Source organism: Opisthocomus hoazin, chromosome 5, assembly GCF_030867145.1.
Source record: "Opisthocomus hoazin isolate bOpiHoa1 chromosome 5, bOpiHoa1.hap1, whole genome shotgun sequence".
Lineage (NCBI taxonomy): Eukaryota > Metazoa > Chordata > Aves > Opisthocomiformes > Opisthocomidae > Opisthocomus > Opisthocomus hoazin.
Genome location: NC_134418.1, coordinates 9,915,526 through 9,936,170, shown reverse-complemented (window position 1 = coordinate 9,936,170; position 20,645 = coordinate 9,915,526). Strand labels below are relative to the sequence as shown.

At 38.3% G+C, this 20,645-nt stretch overlaps 1 protein-coding gene across 1 annotated transcript in view; it reads right to left on the bottom strand.

Moving 5' to 3' along the window:
- The window catches only part of NSD2 (nuclear receptor binding SET domain protein 2), a 79,174-nt gene that overhangs the window by 36,447 nt on the left and 22,082 nt on the right, over positions 1–20,645 (bottom strand). The window contains exons 3-6 of the mRNA XM_075420373.1: positions 11,762–11,927; positions 6,152–6,318; positions 5,298–5,789; positions 630–774 (exon numbers count right to left, since the gene is read on the bottom strand). Coding sequence (XP_075276488.1) covers positions 630–774; positions 5,298–5,789; positions 6,152–6,318; positions 11,762–11,927 — 970 coding nt within the window. The remainder of the gene's footprint in view (positions 1–629; positions 775–5,297; positions 5,790–6,151; positions 6,319–11,761; positions 11,928–20,645) is intronic.

Sequence of the window (20,645 nt, the reverse complement as noted above, 5' to 3'; positions counted from 1 at the left end):
TGAGACTGTTCATCAAAACCAAACGCTACACAACAGCAACAAAAAAGCAAAAGGAGAAAAAAAAAAGTATTTGCAGTCTTGTACAACATCCTAAAAAACTTTGAGTAGCACAACAAAATGCCAAATGGATGAAAGTTTCAGAATAAAGTTTGGAATACTTTTTCCTGAGTCGATGATGATATGAGGTAATATACTTTTGGTATATATGAAGAAAAGGTGTATCACGATTAAACTTTTAAAACCATTTCCTAATTATTCTATAAAAAAAACCAACTCAAATTTTACTAATAGTAACATTTTGTCTTCCCTTCCCACCATCCACTCGTAACAGGCAGTGGATGCAATGGCAGCTGCTTATGGGCAGAAGAAGAATGAGAAATCAGCAATCTCTAAACAGTAGAAGGTTTACATATAACAACTTTTCAGAACAATGAGCAAGAAAATGTAGACTTCATGGGTTGCGTTTATTGTAACCATTGGCATTCCTTTGCTATTGGCACAAACACCAAGAGTTAAAACTGGAAAACAGTGAAAGCTGTTTTCCCTACAGGTCTCAAATATGTGCTTAGTTTAACACCACTATGTATATCAAATTTAGTTAGAGTACACTAGCACAGTTTTACGTTTACCAGAGTCTTCTTCAGATTTGGGGGAGGTCACTATGGCAAACTTTGTGTTATAGCGAGCTTTCTGTTTTTCACTAAGCATGTTCCACTGTGATTCCAGTAATTCTTCAATCTCCTCACTTGAAGCATCTGGATGTTCAGCAACCACCTATACATGCAGAAATAGGGTTGTATTAAAAAAAGGTGACCACTGAAAAGAACAGCATACATATTTCTACTGTTTTGGAAAACTGGACACAAACAAGTTATCTAACATTTCTGTTGTAGACAGAACTAGATTACAACATTCTGTATCCAGTTTTTCTTTCGATAACCACGTCTCTCTCTCAAAAAAAAAAAAAATCTCTTCGCAGATTCAGAAGTATTAAAAATAATTTTGGAAGTGTCTATTTGCCTTTTAACATTCAAAAAACAGAGTAAGTGTAAATCTTGTCTTGTGGTCATTAAAAAAAATTTGTATTATTTCTTGATGAAGTTTAAATCTATACCACAAGAGAAAGACAAGCAATATTGGATATATGCTTGCCTACAAAGTCATCCATCAATTCACAGGAGAACTCGTTAAACACAGAACTATTACACCTATCTTAGCAGAGAGATTTACACAAGCTAGCATCTGATGCAACATTTTCCTATATTAATTAATCATTTTTTACTACGTATATGAACATCAGAAACTCAGAAAGCTGTGCATCTCTTCTTAATAATGTGAGCATGACACATAACAGCCATCAACACGGACTTTTAAGAGAGTTTCTAGAAGATTATTCAACATAAACAGAAAATTCAGTATTAAAAACAAAGGAAAAAATCCTCCCAAACTCCTTCATTATTCCATGCTACCACTTAAGAAAACTAGACTTGATTAATCATAGCAGTCAGAAAGCTCTAAGACTGTATGATCTACAGAAATGAAACAGCAGCTTTAAATACAACCCTGTCCATCTCATTACCCAGCATTCTCCAAAATCCTATTAGTGGAGTAATGCAACCAATACTCCAAAATCATGGACCAAAACAAAAACTAGGCCAACAAAGTCAAATGCAAATTCTCTGTGATAAGTGGAAATTATTAAACCTAATGTCTTAGAACTTAGTGTCTTAAAATTGCATTTCCTGATGTTAAATGAGATACAAGTGTGACTGAAGCTTCTCCAGGGGTTAGAACAGTCATAGTACCTTCCTTCCACTGCGATAATTCAGTGCCTAGTAGGGAAATTCATGCTGTAATTTTCCCCTAGTAGAGTACCAAGTTCTCTTGCTTCTATCTGGCATAATGCAATTGCATCGTGCTTGCAGAATACTACTACCTTTGGAGACCTTTAAATTTGATTAAAATCCAACAACGTCCAAAAAGTTGAGAGGGGAGACCATAGACAGACCCACAAGGTACCCCCCCCCCAAATCTCACTTCTTCATGAAAAGAAATTAGCATCAATTTTGACCATTGCTGCTAAGCATATAGTTCATTGTGCTCAACTAGGGCATGGAGTTACTTAATTCTCTAAGAAATAACTAGCTTTGTTTGCACAAATGGGTTTAACATCACCTCCAGGCCCAGCAAAATAGGAATAAATACAACTTTTAACTGATGATGAGTGCTGTGAAATGGCAAGCAAAAGACATCCGTGGTTCTTAATGGTTAAGGGATCTTTGCAAAGGTGGCTTCCAAGCAAACTGCCCACCAGTCTTCTCCAAAGTCTTCACACCATAATATTCAATCCCAGCATACATACTGGAAATGATGTATTTGGTATCTTGATGTACATGAAAATCATGCACTTCTCCCAGGTATTTATTCTAAGCCTAACCATGCTACAGAAAACACTGCAGATCTCTTCTCGGATCTGGGAATTAATGTCACTATAGGTGTGGAAAGCATGGTAATTAGACCAGGCATGTCCTAGCTCATTCAAGCAAAGTGTGTTACCTTCACTCTTATTTGTCTCGATGTTCAACAATTCCTTACATGTGCAGAAATCTTCAATTCTAAACCCTACTAGTGAAATTATTTTTTAATTTACCTCAAAAGAGACTCAAGACCCAAATCAAAGAGTTAATATAAACAGTACAGCTGTCTGCCTCTCACTGACCCATGCCTTTATTTCAATTCAGACACTCCCTTCTAACGATTACAATGGTTATATTTCACAGAGTAAGCGCATAAGAATGTCAATAGTACAAAACATATCTTTAGTCATTTGGTAACAGCACAAAACACTTAGAAGTGTCACTACAACCATGAAAGTGCTCCAAGCTTTCAACGCCTCCCTCACGGAAGCGTGCCTCTTAAATCACGAAAACCATTTTCCAGCAGTTCATCCAGTCTTCCCGCAGCCATCATTCCTTTCTAAAAATTTCAACTATTCCTCACTCTCTATCTCTAGAAAAAGTAACACAAAAAGTAGTAATTAATAAAACTAAACTAATATAGGAATCCTACGACCCTACAAATCCAGACTCCAAGCAAGACACAGCAGAAATGCCTCTATTTTTAAGAGCACTCGTAACTATTAAGAGGCCCCAAAAGAGAAGTCTTCAGTCATTCCTTTCCATTCACTTTCATCTATTTCGAAGTCTGGGGGCCTGAGAGACTCTTCCGGATCCACAGTTGTCTTTTATTCTAAGTTTCTACATGCAAATACTAAAGTAGCCTTACACTAAACTCTCAGATGCCACCAGCATAAGTAGCTCAAAAAGAGGTCTGCTTCTTAGCCAACATTATCACTCCTAAAGCATCAGAACATCTACAACAGCAACAAAACAAACTTGGATGGAAAGCAAATCATGTAAGTTGAACCAGATAAGCCTAATGGAAGGGGAAACAATGAATGTTACTTTGGATACACCCTCCATCTTCCACCAAAGGCACAAAACTGCCATTTTAAAAGCAACATGACAGGCTGCAAGTGTTAACTAAACTCAGGTAACTTAGGTTTTGTGCAAGGACCATGAATATCTGAGACGGTGTTTCCCCAGTACTTCCCCACTTTGCCAGCTAACTTCAAATGAAGAGCAAGGAAAGCCAGGCTCTACGGTCCTGATAGGTTAGAGGGACTGTTATCTCCAGTTTTTGTAACCTCTATTCTAGGCTCTGTGCTTCTGTACCTATTAGAATGGATCACATAATCAGGTGGATTTGGGTTTTCATGACTGATCTTAAAAGGCGCTCTAGGCAGAAACGGTAGGATGTTGTCTCTCTAAATATATGTAGTATTTTGAAAGTGACTTCCTTCTACTTACAACTCTGTGCAATACTAGCCACTGTCAACAGTGTGATTTTCAAGTTTATGTAAGTTTTTCAGTTTCCCAACATGACACTGAAGACAAAGCAATTCCTCAATGTCATATATTGTAATAGTCTTCATATTTTCCATCTACTAATTTGAAAATTACGGTATGACCACAGTAGGTAATGAAGCTTGATAACTGGCACAGAAAATAGAAATATAACATCAGAGACTCAGCATGTCTCTTCTGTGGTAAAATATGTTTGGCCGTAAAACCAGTCATAATAATTTCATTTCTTCCAGAGATGTAATTTCATGTCCCTCAATATTGCACAAGACTTCTTGCTACCCACCTTAAAGGCCATGGAAATTCCCCCTTGCCATTATACAAGGCACAAGGTTACTTACAGAAGAACTGAAAACAGAACTCAGGTCTCTGAAACATGAGACAGGTGATTTACCTATACAGCTTTTCATAACGAATATATCAAAAACTGTATTTAATAGACTGCCTACAAAACCCTTTCCCTTCTGGAGCCAACAAACTGAACTGCCAATGCTTTTCTCAATTTAACCAAAGCCACTAAACAGTATATGTAATGCTGTGTTCATTTTCATTCTCAACATTAGCTTAATTTGCAATGATTTAAAAAGATCCTAGTTGAACCACAACTAATTGACTTCCACACAACAGAATCCGTTTTTCAATTTTTCTTTATAAAGTTCATATCTATTAATGTTTTCTAACACAATTGACCTACAATGAAGTCACCCATTCAGTAGCTAAAGAGTGTGACAAAGCCAACACTAACTTTCTGTGGGTATTACGGAATCGTACAACTACAGAAAATATGAGAACTTATGCTTCTTTCAGTGCATGGAATTGTACTGCAAATAGAGCAGAGGGTTGTAAGGAAGAAAAACGATGGTTATCATTTTAAAGTAATGAGCCAGACCAGCATTACTGCTTTTATACTTGAAATGTTGCTATTAAGGTGTTTATTTATTCATTCTACCTGGTCTTGGAGAGTAATCCTCTCCAGAGGATCTAGTTTCTGTCCCAGCACATTGCACACTGACAGTGATTTTCACAAGTTTTGGTAACTAGCTTCTTTTGAAGCTCAGCAAAAGACTCTAGGTAGGCAAATGGAGTTTTTGAAGAGTTCAAAGACAAGGAAACACACTGAAGGAATTGAGCCACATCTTCAGAAAGCACGTACAAGCTAACTACAAGTAGATTGCCACAAACAGCATAACCTTCATTATATTTGCCTAAGCACATCTATGCGTATCTACAGTATTTCACATACATTTTTAAAAAATATGGCCAGAATATTATGGATTCTACAGTAACAACTAGTTTTTGTCAATTAAAGAAGTTACTTCAAGCACAGAAATAAGGATATGCAATCAACAATAATAACAGCTAAAAGCGACTAACCTCATCTCTGTGCTTCTGACAGAAGACCAAAAACTGAGATACTGCATCGCCTTTTCTGCTTCGTGGAGTAGATGCCGGAGTTTTCTTTCTATTGAGAGGGGAGCCTATCCCTCTTTTGGATTCTGCCTGTTCAGATGACTTTTGAGGAGTAGTATTCTTAGTCCCCAACTGACTGCTTTCTTCTGTATCATCAGTGGCAGACAATTTTGATGTCCTTCTCCTCCTCTTGCTAGGAATGCCAGACTCCTTCATTGATTTCAGATTTTGAGTGGTTTCTTCATTTGAGTAAGATGACTCATCTATCTCCTCTAACGGTTCCACAGCAACGCCGACTTCCCTTGCCACTTGAGGATTAAGATGAGGTTTGTCCCTAACATAGATGAAGGTGTACTTGGCCTTCCGTTCTTCCACTGTCATGCCTACTGCTTCACTTGCTTGCTTAACACCCATCTCCCACTGTGGCCGCAGCTTCCCTGAAACAGGCTTTAACATCTGCAAGGTAAGATGACAGTGTGAGAAACTTGCCTACTTTTGATTTGCAAATGCCAACATGAACACAAAGCAATTACAACAGACTAAGTGTAACATATAATTCAGACATTCAAATGGAATTGTATTTGATAGTACAGATACCATACATGAATCAATGACCAAGCAGAAGAGTACTGATTTTTAATAAGTAATGAACAGTGGTAAATCATCCCATTCTTTGCATCTGTAAGTGAAATGTAAGACTACAAGTCTCTGTACAACAAGCTGTCTTCAAAGCTTTCTAGAATATCTGTTTATATCTGTACATACCTGCAAAAGTAAAATAAAACCTGCAAATCTTGCGTGACTTGGTAGCCTCTTACCTTTATTTTCTCTGCTTTAGTGAGGGCTTGTTTTGCACTTTCCTGGCATAACTGTTCAAACTGGTCTTTTTCTTTGAAGGGCACAAGGCTCTTCTCAAATATCCAGGCTCGCTCTGGGGCATCTCCGAAAAACTGAACATGATATTGACGAAAACTCTTTTTCTGTCCTGAAAATCAAAAATGAATGTATTTAAGATACAACTTAGGTTGTTCTCCATACTTTCAGACTTGAAGTCTTTTGTAAGCTGCTATAATTACTATGACAAAAGCACAATGCAACTCGTCAACCTTTCAAAAACCCACTTTACCAGCCTGAAGGTCTCCGAGCTATAACCTATGAAGTTTGACACAAGTCCAACAGTTTAATTCCAAACAATAATATGCTTTGCTAAATTAAGTTAAGGTTACAAACATGTGTCAGTGCTTTCCATATATATCAACTTCCATGTTTCTGAAAATGTCATATTTAAAAGTTTCCAAAGCTTGGACAGCCTGTGCACTCAGCCTCATCTCTGATTTGCCTAAACTTTGTCTTTCAATAGTCTTGACTAGAAACACATACTTCAGCGAGTTTTAAACACTTGCAATCACAACCTCACCTCAACCAAGCTTTTAAAAGCAAGAAACGAAATGGACTTGGATGGTGGAAGGGAGAGAAGGAAGATAAGAGAACAATTCTGAAATCTAGACAAGAAACATTCATTCTTCTAAGGTTGTGAAGAGGAATACTGGCTCACGGTAGTAAGATTAAGGTGTACAACCTTCCCCTTCTAAAGATCTCAGTCATTCTGCTGTGAAGGGGGAAGACAATACCTTCTAAATTCATCAAAGAGTTTGCAGTTAACAACAAACTTCTAAAAGGCAGAGGTAAGAGAATCAGACTTACGACGTCCTCTTCATTTGAAAACAGAAAAGGTTTTAATTATGACGACCTACACTTCTGTGTTTGTAAATTCAGTCCTGCTAGAAAAGGATCCGCCACAGACCGTAAATGCCCCCCACCCCCAGTATCTACGGTTCTTCAAGGTGTCACCACATTGGTATGACTAACATGTAGTCTGGGAGGAAGAGGAAATCAGGTAAGGATGTCTACCCAGTAAGAACAAACAACAGTCACAGTTCTCCGTTTTAGGTATCTTCAAACCAAGTCTAGATTTTTCTAGGTTATTCATACACTGCATGTCGTCCACCTTAATCAGCACATACTTCTACTCGATTGCTTCACGTACTAATATTACTGGGTTTTCTAGACTTCGAAAGAACTCTACTTTTGTTATTACTCAGTCAATAGTTATTTTTAAATGGGCTTGATCTTGCCTAAAGATGTGGCATCTGGAACAGTAATATGAAATCAACTTAATTAATGGTATGTGCCCAGGTTTTATTAACCATTACAGATACATATATATATAAAAAACATACATGGGAGCAACCGGAACAATAATGACTCATTTGAGATGAGATATGAAAATCTAGAGGAATGGCAAAGGGAAAGGTCTCAGGACCGTATGCACCACACATCCAGATCTGCCTCTCAGCAGCCAACAGCCCATTTCCAAGCAGACACAGACACTCTATTCCTTTTACAACATTATGCCGGACAGCTGTAATTGCCTAATTAAGGATTCTCAATAACAGTGCCTGCCACTAGAATCATTGAACCTATTTTTGAATCTTCAAATATCTTCTGTGGGCTGAATTCATATCAATGCTCCTGGATAAAATAATGGAATTTATTAAATGGTTGTTATATACAAAGAAATAATTTTTGGCTCACAGAATCCTGGAACCACCAGTTCCTGAAGATTTGGGGGAGTGTTCTGGGGACCCACCACTGTTACTTGTCTTTTTCTGTATCCTAGCATCTGTGGTTGACTACCATCAGAGACAGGATATTGAATGAAATGGGAGCTTTAGTCTGACTCAGTATGGGCCTCCTTGCACGAAAGTCTACATCCTGCAAGTTGAAAGTTATAACTTTTCTCAAACCTAACCAGCTGGAATGATGAAATCGAGTATTACCATCCAGAAATTCAGATTGTTTATAAACACTGTTTATCCTAATCCTAGAAATGAGCAATACGGAGACCTAGCTGAGTATTTCTACAACTCCTGGATAAAAGAACTCTTCTGTTTGGAACAGGAAACTTTTGATAGTGGCTCAATAGTAAACGGTAGGTGGAAGAGAATAGAAGACTGGAAATATGTACTGACAGAAATACGCACTTCAGTGTGCATTTATCAGTTATGATGGCCGCCCAGAGCTAGCCAAACCTCCTGAAGGAAAAGGCAGGCCCCAAGCCAACTCCAGAGCGTAACACAAATGACCATCATCTATATTGGATCATCACCCATGCATCTGGGGTGCATTAAGAAGAGTGTGGCCAGCAGGTCAAGGGAGGTTCTCCTGCCCCTCTACTCTGTCGTAGTGAAGCCCCATCTGGAGTACTGTGTGCAGTTCTGGGCTCCCCACTTCAAGAAAGATGAGGAGCTACTGGAGAGAGTCCAGCGGAGGGCTAAGAGGATGATGAGGCGACAGGAGAATCTCTCCTACGAGGAAAGGCTGAGGGAGCTGGGCTTGTTTAGCCTGGAGAAGGCTGAGAGGGGACCTAATATGTGCTTATAAATATCTCAAGGGTGGGTGTCAGGAGGATGGGGCCAGACTCTTTTCAGTGGAGCCCAGCGACAAGACAAGGGGCAATGGGCACAAACTGAAGCACAGGAAGTTCCAGCTAAACACAAGGAAGAACTTCTTCACTCTGAGGGTGACGGAGCACTGGAACACGTTGTTCAGGGAGGTTGTGGATTCTCCTTCTCTATCTGAGACCCGCCTGGACGAGGTCTTGTGCAGCTTGCTCTAGGTGACCCTGCTTGGGCAGGGGAGTTGGACTAGACGACCCACATAGATCTCTTCCAACCCTGAACATTCTGTGATGCTGTGATATTACTTCAAAGAGATGGAAGTCAGAATCTCAAAGTACATGGGCCCTTATTTCTGTTAGTACACCACAGGTTGCATTCAGACATAGAACATTAGTTTTTGCTAATCTATTTCTATAGTTTCTTATAAAAAGCTACCAGAGATTCTTGATAATAAAGCATAAATCCTGCTCCTTTCAAGGAGCAGAGTATATCAGTTAGGAAGAAATAAACAGCTTGCTTTCTCTCAAATCCAGCTCTTTATGTCATAATAGACCTAATAATCCAAAGACTAAAATCAGAGGGACTGCTTGATCAAAACTCTGAAAGACTGCTACAAGAAAAATTTGTCTGAGGAGTCTATAATAACCATTTTAGCAATTGTATGAATGCTTGAAAGGGTTCTCAAGAAGCCATTTAGTTTACTACCAATCTTGAGTCTAGCTATAATCCTAGAGATGCTCATTCAATTTGTTCTTCAAAACCTCCTATGAATGAGATCATACCATTTCTCCAGGTAATCCACCCCAATGCTTCACCATCTTTATCCCTTCCAAGTTCTTCTTAATATGTACTCTATTCACGACTACTAAGCTCTCTTCTTCCCAGAACAAGCAGAGTTTATGCCTTTTCTTCTTTGCATGTAACTTAAATTATGTAAGGCCAGTTACTGGGTTCTCCCTTAGCTCCTCCTTGTCAGATTAAACAGCCCCAGTTCCTTCAGTCTGCACGTGCAGGTAGACTCCTTGATTTTCGTTCGTGCTGTCCTCACAACCTTCTCTGTTTGGTCCCTGTTTCTTGAAATGAGATGGCCCAAACAAAGTACTTGCCCTGAGGCCATGCTACCACTGGAAAAGCAAAGGATCTATTTCAGGCTTTTTATAAGCAGCACTACTAATTTATGTCAGTGTGACTTTGATCTTTCTGCAGAGAAAACTAAATGGATTATTATGACTTGCAGATTCTTTTCTGCAAAAATGCATCTTTCTGCTTATTTCCCAGCTTGATCACCTACCACCATAAAAAAACAATGCTAACTCCCACTGAACTGCATTTTTTTTCAGATCACAACTCCAAAGTGTCAAGATTATTCTGATTTCCAATCCTATATGTTTACAACCCCTCCCAAATCTGGATATTTGTAATTGCAATGCAAATTTTAGATATATATACTAGCCCATTTTCCAAGTTCTCAAAGCAACCCTTGAAAACGGCATAAAAACAAAACCACAAAAACACTCCTTTCCCAGACTTGGAAATACATAGTTCAAAGTTACTGAAATCTCTAATGACAAGTAAATGCCCTACTCTGTTCATAACAACGGAAGCCGATACTTTCACTCGATCTAATAAAATACTTGAAAGTATTTAGCAGCATAAATATCAAAACAAAGTTATGTGCTCCTACTTTAGTTTGATATTCCTACTAACTTCTTGCTTTTCTCCTTAATCTGCAAGTTTTCTGGATTCCGTTTTCAGGTTTTCCAAACTTTCGGTACAGTTTGGCATAAACATAGTAAAAAATAGTTTACAGTGCTCAGCTGGAGTCAAAACTAGTGAGGGATGCAATGTGCAGCAAGAAGATTTTCCGTAAATACAAGTAGCAAAAGGCAGGCTCAGGAATGCTCACCATTGGGGTTGACTGGAACAAGGCAAAAATTGCAAATATCAAACCTATCTTCAAGAAAAGCAAGAACAATCTGGGGAACTACAAGCTGGGCTGACTAGCTTGCTCTCAATGCCTACAAGATGATAGACATGTCCAAGCACATGCAAGACAAGAAAGTGTCTGGGATTAGATAGCACAGACTCACCAAGGGCAAATTGTGCCTAATCAATCCTATTCACACAGCGCTAATACAAAAGGCAATGGACACAGGTTGAAACAAAGGAAATTTAAAGTAGATAAAGGGAAAAGTCTTCTTGCCACAATGACTGCCAGTCACCGGAACAAGTTGCCCAGAAAGGCTGTAAAGTCTCCATTCTTGAAGATATTAAATATTTAAACTGGACAAGGCCCTGAGCAACCTGGGCTAACTTGGAGACCATATGTCTTGTAGAGGTCCCTTCCAACCTATATTACTTTATCATTCTACAACAAGCACCGGTAAGCCTCAAAAGTTTCACGTATCAGAACAGAGAACAAAGCTACAAGTGAGATTTAAGAAATTGTACAGATTCCTACTTAAAAATTTCATTAACACTTGGTAGTCCCTGCATTTAGAATCAATTAATGTTGTCTGTAGATATCAGTATCGATTCTATGAATCACAGAAAATTTAGCTGCCTGAATTATGGATTGCTTTTAGTAAAGCATAATCATCAGGAGTATTTAATTCCCATTGGCTTTCAATAAAATGTTTAGCCCATATCACTTCTTCAAGCATTTCATAAAAACAATGGAACGCACCATCAGATAACCTTTTTAATACTACTCCACACAGTTTCATAGATCACAATGTTGATATCTTTCAGAGAATGTTCAGAGTTAAAAAGATACAGTGTAAAAAAAGCTCTGTCTGCTACATGCTCAAGAATAGTGTTTACATGATTTTAACATTCCTTTTGACAACAAGGAGCTGACTTAGCTACTGATAAAACTGAAGAGGTAAAATGAAGAACAGAGTTTTTCCAAAACAACGGTTATGTATACCTGAAGAAATCCGGATGTTTGTAGCATCACTGACATACCTTTTAGTTTAGTGTAGGAATGGAGAACAGGATCAGCAGAAACCATACATGGCCACCACGGAAAACCAGACACTTTTGACCACACTAGATCTCCTATATTATACTTCAGCAGATGGACTTTGTCTTCTTTGACGGTGCTTTGAGTTGGATCTCTCTTAGCAGGAGCCTTAAAAGATAAAAAAAGAAAAAAAAGCCATCACCATATTTCTTCAGACATGCACTAGGATTACTAAATAGCACACCAAAGTAACCAACAAACTACAGTTTGTATTCTGTTTAAACATTGTCATTATATGTAAAAACCCAGAGCGGTAATGGAAGGAGGGAAATAAGAAACAGTTCACCAGAATAAAGAGCTATCTTGTTTGCTAACAAGCAGTAATTATATTTCACATGTAATAAAAAGCTGAAGTCATAATTTTTGTTCTCTCACAGCAAAAAAATTCCAAGTTCGATTTATGTTTCTTATTTCAGTTGGAGCCAACCTCCCTCTTCATTCAGTATTATTAATCAAGTTAAGCACTATGCACACAAATGTGTTCTTAAGATTTAAAAAAATAAAAACAAAAAGAATCCCGAACTAGAACAGACTGAAATACTGTCTTTATGTCTGAATAGAAGCTACATAAATAACGAGTTAAAAAACCCCAAACTCTGCATCTTTCAGCTGTCTTTTCACATATTGAGAATTTGTGGCATGAACCCTTCCCCACACCCTTTTACAAAATTTCTTTTCTGTTCCAGTTCTAGCAGTAAAAGTTTGTGAGTGCTCAGCTGGTGCTCTAAAGCTATTTTAGCTATTGGAAAACACAGAACTATTTCCACTTCCAGGGATAGATGTAACTACAAGGGAGTTTTGTGCTCCCCTATGATAGACACACATTTTTACCACATCATAACAAAGTTCAGCAACACAGACATTTATTCACCAACTAAAATAATTTAACTTAGTTACATTTTGGTTTTTTTGTTTCATCTGTTCTATCGGATATAAATAACAAACGCCTTTATCTAGGTAAGCACTAACTCTGAATGAAAGAAAGCATAGAACGTGTCTCATTACAGATATATGTTAAAAAAAGAGACATTTTTAATTTGCTTTCTCGTTTTTCTAGTACTAAATTTATGTGCAACATGTTCTATCATTCATCTTGCGTAGCAACAGCTCAATATACAGGAGGCGGACTGGAGCTTCAGCCTTTCAGTGGATTTAATGTCAGCGCTGGAGCAAAATTCTGTTTTAATTAATTAAAAGTGGCAAGAGGAAAGTAAGAACACTGTTAAGAAACCAGAAATCTACAATGCAGAAACAAGTATCTGGAGCACTACGTTGAATCAGAGCAGACCAGGTTGCCTTGTACAGATTTTTGAAGCCAGAGAATAGTACCATGACTAATTACACATTATTTTCCAAACACAAACAACAAAAATCTTTGACGTGCTGCAATAGCATCAAGATTTTTTTGCAACTCAAACATAGAGGTACATCCCATCAAAAAACTTAAAGCTTAAGAAACTCCTCTCCTCAAAGCTTTTAAAGCTATGCCTGGTAAACACACATGATGCTATGTCATCTGACTGTTACGGACAGTTACTCATCCAGTGATTCAGCTTTTCTGATGAATTCAGACTTGGTTCATGTGCCTCCAGCTAGAGCCATGTTCCCATGTCTCAAGGTTTTTGGCTCTCCTAAGGATTCTCTAAGACTGTCAGAAAACCCCTCCCGCTGAGCTTGCCTCAAGTCCAGCACTCTCAATAGACCTAAAAGATTCCAAGCAGATGTGAAAAATCAAATGCTCCTTCTAGCAGTTAAACATGACATGAAAAGTTATGCTTAAAAGCTAAAAATTAAGAAATACATATTCTGAGAACAGATCCGGAAAAACATTAATCCTAACACACACAAACTGACTTCAGCATTTAAACTAAATAGGTGGGATGAAAATATTTTTCAGCAAGTTAACTTCTCAGAAATGTAAAAGTTACTGAAGATTCTGAATCTCATTTTTCATTTATGAGTCCCCATATCTTTCAGAAAGCGCAACTAAGCTGCAAAGATTTACGACTACAGTCTGAGAGGGAGCTGGCTGCAATGAGAAGGCTCTAGCAGTGCTCCTTATTGCAGCATAATCTAAAAGGGGTGGCAGTAGAGGGGTGAATATCCTTTCAATATACCTAAAAGCACTTCACAAATCTCATAAATGCCCAGAACTCTTTTACTATACTGGATCATGATTAAAAACTTGAAAATGACAGGCTCTGATAAAACCCGCAAGGTTTATCTATACAATACTTGCTGTATTTATGTTTTCTTTTACTGATAAAATGTACACACCTTAAAAGAATGGAAAAATACAGCACAGAATTCTATATACCTGATTTTTTTAAGAGGTTTCATATGCGGTTACTTAAAAATCTACGGAAAATATCACCATAAACTCACTCACTTCCATCTTACTTTCCTGCATCACTCTGGTTTGGTCTGATTTTCTCATTCTGGGAAATACTTTGGTCTATTTAATCGGCATCTCAACAGCATACAGTGAGGTGAAATTCCTGGCATGCACTTCTGAGACAAGCAGCTGTAGGACATCAACAGTCTCATCGATACTTCCTCTCAAAAACACTTGCAAAACGCCAGCATGGCATTAAATGCTTAAGTATTTGAATTGTTTAAAAACATCAGAAAATGCTACATACTGGAAGGCAGTCACATGCATAGATTTTACTTCAGTATCCAGGTTGAATTTTTTTAATTAGAGACGGGATGGGATGGGAGGAAGACACCATTTCTAAGCAAATTTGCCACCCAGTCTCCTGATGGCATCTATGTTCTCATATGACGAGAGCTGGAGCTTCTCATATGATGAGAGCTGGAGCTTCTTTATGAGACACTCTGCAATTATTAAGAACAGAAAGTTACTATTCTAGTTACGAAGTGGTATAGAGAAAAGTAATCTGGCTTGCAGGTTTTTTGCCTCCAGAAGAAAACAGAAATTGTTGTTCAGGCAAATTTTGATTCCTAGCAATACGTCGTCAGACAGAACAGGGCATTCGGCTGCACCTGTGGAAGACAGAATCATAGAATGGTTTGGGTTGGAAGGGACCTTAAAGATCATCTGGTTCCAACCCCCTGCCACGAGCAGGGAAGATGGGGAGGCAGGAATGGAAGCTTGTGGTGGTCTGCGTGAATGCACCAGAAGACAGGGGAGACCTCCTCCTGCTACAGCTGATCAGTTCTTTCTGTGATGAGACTTAAGCAAGCAAATGAAGATGGGAGACTCCTCGTTCAGAGCACAACTGTAAAGTAAGGGAAGGTCACAGAAAATTTAACTATTCTCAAACACCCTCCCCTCAATTTTTGTCTCTTTAAATCTTTTTAATGACTTTTTATTTCTTGAAATTGTTCTCACTTCTAATTAGATCTCCTGCCCATAAATGTCAACAAAGTAAAGCCTGTCGGGCTTTCTGTGCTGCACAGGAGCACAGAACAGTCTTTGCTTGCCGTCACTGCTAAGCAAGTCCAGACTGCTCTGCGTATGGCCCATTCCGTTACCTTTCACCGCAATTCTGACAGAAGTAAACACACACACATTTAGTCGCAGAACTTCTGCTCCCTCTCCTTAATTATAGGCAAGCTCTGCAGCCTCTGAGATAGCTACCACCTCAATCACCTTAGCCCCAAACTTTAAACTGGTTATACTAAACAGAAGGAGGAAAACAGCTTGTGATCACACTTCTTTTCTACTTTGGGAAGGAATTCCAGGGTTTTTTGCCACTTTCAAACACTAAACTGCAGAAAAGTAACATAAACGGGCAATCAAAGGATGGGTGAACAGGTGACGACTCCCACACAGACCGGCCCTAACACTGAATACACAGGCCATTCGACAGGCTCGGCACTACTCAGTGTGGCAGACGTTGAAACTCCTGACTTTCTGAATTAGTACCCTAAGGAAAGACTTGCTCTGAAAGGTAGCTAGACGGATTTTGACTTTATGTTGTCTAGGGGGGTGTGCAGTGAGAAATGGAGCAATTCCCACGTTGCAACTGAGTTTTTCTGTGAGAAATTATGCCTTGAAGCATCCTTAAAAATACATCTGGGCCAGCAGCTGATATAGGCTGCGGAGGACCAGAAAAGGAAAGAAAATTTAACGTGCCTTTTCTCTTCCCGTCACATTTCACAGATTTGTTTGTCATCTCTCTCAGCACTTTCATAAGCAATGAGTGACAGGCAGATTGATGAAAATTTATGACACTGCTGTCAACATTCTACCAGCCCAAAGAAGTGGCTTGGCCATAAAAAAACGCTGCTGTTTAATTAACTTTGCCTACATCTGATCAAAAGAATCCAACCAGTTTCCATTCAGTTCTGGTCTGACTAATGAATATGATGAGACAAGAACACACCATGAGTGATGGGTAATTTCAAAGCTTAAAACTACCTTAAAACTGATGGAAGAAAAATGCTTTTAAAGGAAGCATCTTTACTGTACTGAAAGCTTTACAGGTTTGTTTGTAGACTCTGTTATGAGTGTTTAGGAAACAAAACAAACTTTTTTTTTTTTTAAAAAAACACCTAGAAGGCTTACTAGGTGGAGTCGGACTGAGATAATTTTATCTCTTCTAAAGTGATCAGTAGTAGAGATACTAATACTACCATTATCTATTTTGCGTATATATGCACATGTGCAAGAAACTCTAACCCCTCAAAATTATTGTAAATTACCTTAAGCATCAAAAAGTTACTATTTTACTATACAAACTTGGAAAGCTACAGAAATCATTATAAACCCCTTCACCTAACTGGAAATTGTCAAAAAAGGATTGGACAAAGAACAATGCTGAGAATTGGTGAAGAATACTCCACCAGAGTTTAATACCAGACCAAGAAAAAGAGAACAATTAAGACAGGTGAAGACAGTAAATGCCCTCCTCCGTGTGACACAATGGGAAGTACATACTGAGCAACTTGCAGGTATCCGGTAACTCTCTTTCTGTTTTCACTTTCAGTTTAGCTCCATCCTCTATCAAAGAGCATTGACCGGACTACACTGTAATAGAAGGCCATGCTACAAGCACAGACTGCTGGAGGTCCACTTCTCTCCATAATAAAAAACAATCTACTACCATTACAAAGAAACTAAAATAAAATAATCAAGGTCCTTAAACAGATTATATGCAATTATTTGTTTCATCCACTAATACTCCTGTTTTCAGTCATGGATTGGTGTAATAAAAATAAAAATGTTTTGTCTTTTCGTGCCTCTCTATCAGGAAAGATAGTGAACTAAAGAAGTGCTTGCAGAACAAACTTCATGCCTTTCAAAGGTTCAGGAGAGGTGGTATGTTTGTCTGGAGAAAAAGGGAGCCACAGAGCAAAAAAGATTATTTTTGCAATGTTGTTCTGTCACTTGACTTCATCAACGATTAAAGACGCTACAAGCAAGTAAACAAACAAACTACGTAATAGGACAATGATTCCAAATGTTTCCTCCTTGAAAAACCACCACCACAATTATGTTCTTAGGAAAGCTGTTGCTTCCTGAAAAATTCAGGAATTTCATTTGACAAGAGACAAATCATCACTCAGTCTCCAGGCAAAGGAACTGAGGATGCAGCTACTCTCCCAATGAGTGATGTCCTGTCATTTCGGACAGAGAAACGGCTTCTCCACACTGTGTGACTGAGGATGAAAATCTTGTGAAGTCAAATCACTTCACAACCAAAAATTACAACTACTGCTGAATAAAATCTATGCAAAAGCCTCAATATACACCACTGCTTCAAATTAAAAGGGTGGCAACTTCAGTTTGTTAATAAACGGCCAGTGCTTATTCTAAATCATTCTGCCTATAAAAAGACAGGATCCTCACAAACGTAACTGCCTTAGTGTTTTTGTTTTGTGTGGTTTTTTTTTAAGATTAGAATTCACATGTTATAGTAAATCTATTTATCCCATAAGGACAAGTCCTTAGAGGCCCTACGTTCAGCCAAATAGCTCCCACCTTCTGGGATGTAGGGGAGTATACTTAGATAGTAAACCATAAGTAACGGAACGTATTAAGAATAAAAATAAATTTTTCCACTTTGTCTTGTTATATTCTGTTTATTATCTAATGGAAGAATGCTGTGTAATTACATACTCAGCAAACCACTGCCTACAGAGAGAATGTTTCAGGCAGAAGACTAAAGCGTAAACCATGCCCTCACAAGAAGATGGAGAGACAACACTGAATTATTGGTACAAAATGGAGAAGGAGGAAGAAACATGAAGAAAGAAGCAATGAGTTGGCAAAGTTTTGTGTTCATCTTCAGTAAAACAAAAGGGGACACTCCAGTACAGCATTCAAAGACTTGCAGCCCTCAAAGGGCCATTGCATCAACGTCTGCACAATTAAATCTGCAACACTCTCATAAAACATGCATAACACTGTGCAGTGAGGTAATCACTGAAGGGTAAGAGGACACGGAAAGTCCAGCTGAAAAGAAAAAAATTAACAAACCATACCGGGGGTTGGCTTGTTAGTTTTTCAGATTTCTAATTGTTTTATACCAAGCCAGAGATCAAGTAAAACCTTGCAAATTCAGTTTCGAGAGCAATTATATTAAATGTAATTCTTCAAGTTATCTTTTCTTCTGTTACTAACCACTTCTTTTCTTCTGTTACAAACAGGAGGTTGAATCTGACCTTGTGAAGAATTACATTTGCAGAAGACACTAAGTTTGAATCTTCCTGCCACAAACAGGATTTATTTATTTTTCTTCAATGTGCTTAGACAGTAAAGCTAGAAAACAAAAGGGAAACAAAGGCTGAAGAAAATCGCTGCTCTACTTGCAGATTCCCTGAAAACTTCTCTGTGCTGGCTGAGGCTCTTTGAAACCAAATATAACATTTGTGACAACAGGTTTGTTTCTTTCGTCTCTTTCTACAAACTCACCTACAGCAGTTTGTGGGCAGCATGTTGAATATCACCACGGAGGACCCTCCCCTCCAAGAGGGAAAGTGAGCAGAAGACAATAAAAATCCACTTAAGTTTAGACAGCGATTCATAATGTAGATAATGCATTTTAAAACAAGATAAAAGCTCAAATTTGTATTTCAAATCAACAACTAAACTCCTGGTTACATTTCAATTCTTTTTTCTGGCTTTCATTCTCTCATTAGCAAGTCTCCAGCAGATGAGAAATTTTTTTTAAGATGCTTTTACATTTAAAAACAAATCTGTCTACCCAAAGCAGCAATATTCCTTTACACAAATACTATATGAGCAAGTATTTCAGAAATAAACTTAATATGGTATTTTAGTAACTAGGATACAACCCTTTTTGCAGAGTAAAGAGTTGAAGAGAAACAGATTCAATCATTCACAGATAGATCCAGTAAGATGCCAGTTCTGGAATACTTCCCAACCCTCGATGTTTCTTAAAAATGTGGAGAGCAGTTTCTTTCAGCTGCTCTGCTGTATTTCTGCATTTACATTTAGATGACCTCTTAAATTGTAAGTTACTAGCTTATTATTGAAAGGTTCCATGTTTCAGAAATATAGATTGTATAAGGCTTGATCAGAATGAATGAAACCTTCTTTTATACTGAGTATCAGAATATGATTTCTGCCTACACCCAACTTCTCCAACCTTCACCCACCCTGAGAAGTTTAATTTGGGTATATAAGACAGCGTGGATATGAGATGCTACAGAAGTATGGAAAAAGCATAACTGCAGAGCCATGAGGAACTTGGCACAGGAAACGGTTATTTCTGAATAATTTCCATATGAATTTCACATACGATAACAGAATGAAAGCTAAATCATCTCAGCACACCTATCGATTTTCAGAATGCCGTATCCATATGTATTTTGTTATCTGCATGTACAAGGCTTTCACTTACTTTCAAGATCATAATCTGTATCAGAGCCTTATCCTTAGCACTCTCCCATGCCCTTATAGAGTTCAGTAGGGTAGAGTTTCCCCAAAACACTTTCTCAACAGACATCCCACTCTTGGTAGCTCACACACAACCAAGGCAGCATTGGTAGATGTTCTGAATCCTGATATTCTTGGTAGAAAACAGAAAAACCCAACCCCACATAATACTGCCAACAGGCAACTAAATTTACAGAACATTGTTTTCTGGTGAAGGCAGATACATCTCTCTATACTTTTTTGCAACAAGAACACTTCTGAAAGAAGCTGTCTAGGCTTAAATAGAACAAATGCTGATTTGGCATAAACGGGCTCTGTTAGTTAACTAGTAATTTGACATATTCCAAGTACTACTTTGCCTTTGAGATCAGACCTTTAAAACGAATCCTCATCCGTAAAAGCAGGCATAAGAGGTTTCCATCCAGGTTACGTTGTTACGTATACCTAGCAGGTCTTCCTCTTCTAGCGATGAAATGCAAGAAACGGTATCTGTGGTTAATGAGCCCAGAGGCAAATGTGGGAGAAAAACCAAAAAAAACCTAAACAGACAGACATTACCTTGATTTGGCAATGATGAAGCATATTCCAGAAACATTCCTTACTTTCAGCAATGAAGATGTACAGAAAACCTGGGAACCCCCAACCAGGAATGTCCCAAACCCACACGAATATTAACATAGGGCAGTTGTTGCAGTAAAACATCATGAAGCACATGATCAAAGTGCTACCAATTCAACAAGAACTAAGATCCTAAATTATTTTACTTCATCACAAGCATCCTCAACATACACTTGAGTTGACATTTATTTACCCAAATAACAACAAAGAAACAAACCCAAGCTTTTCTACCATAATTTGCTGCTATGAGGCCACAGATTCACTTCCCTTCCTCGTACAAGTGCAGCAGGGCCTGTTCAACAATGGTCTGCGCAAGATCCAGTTTTCCCTCTTGCGCT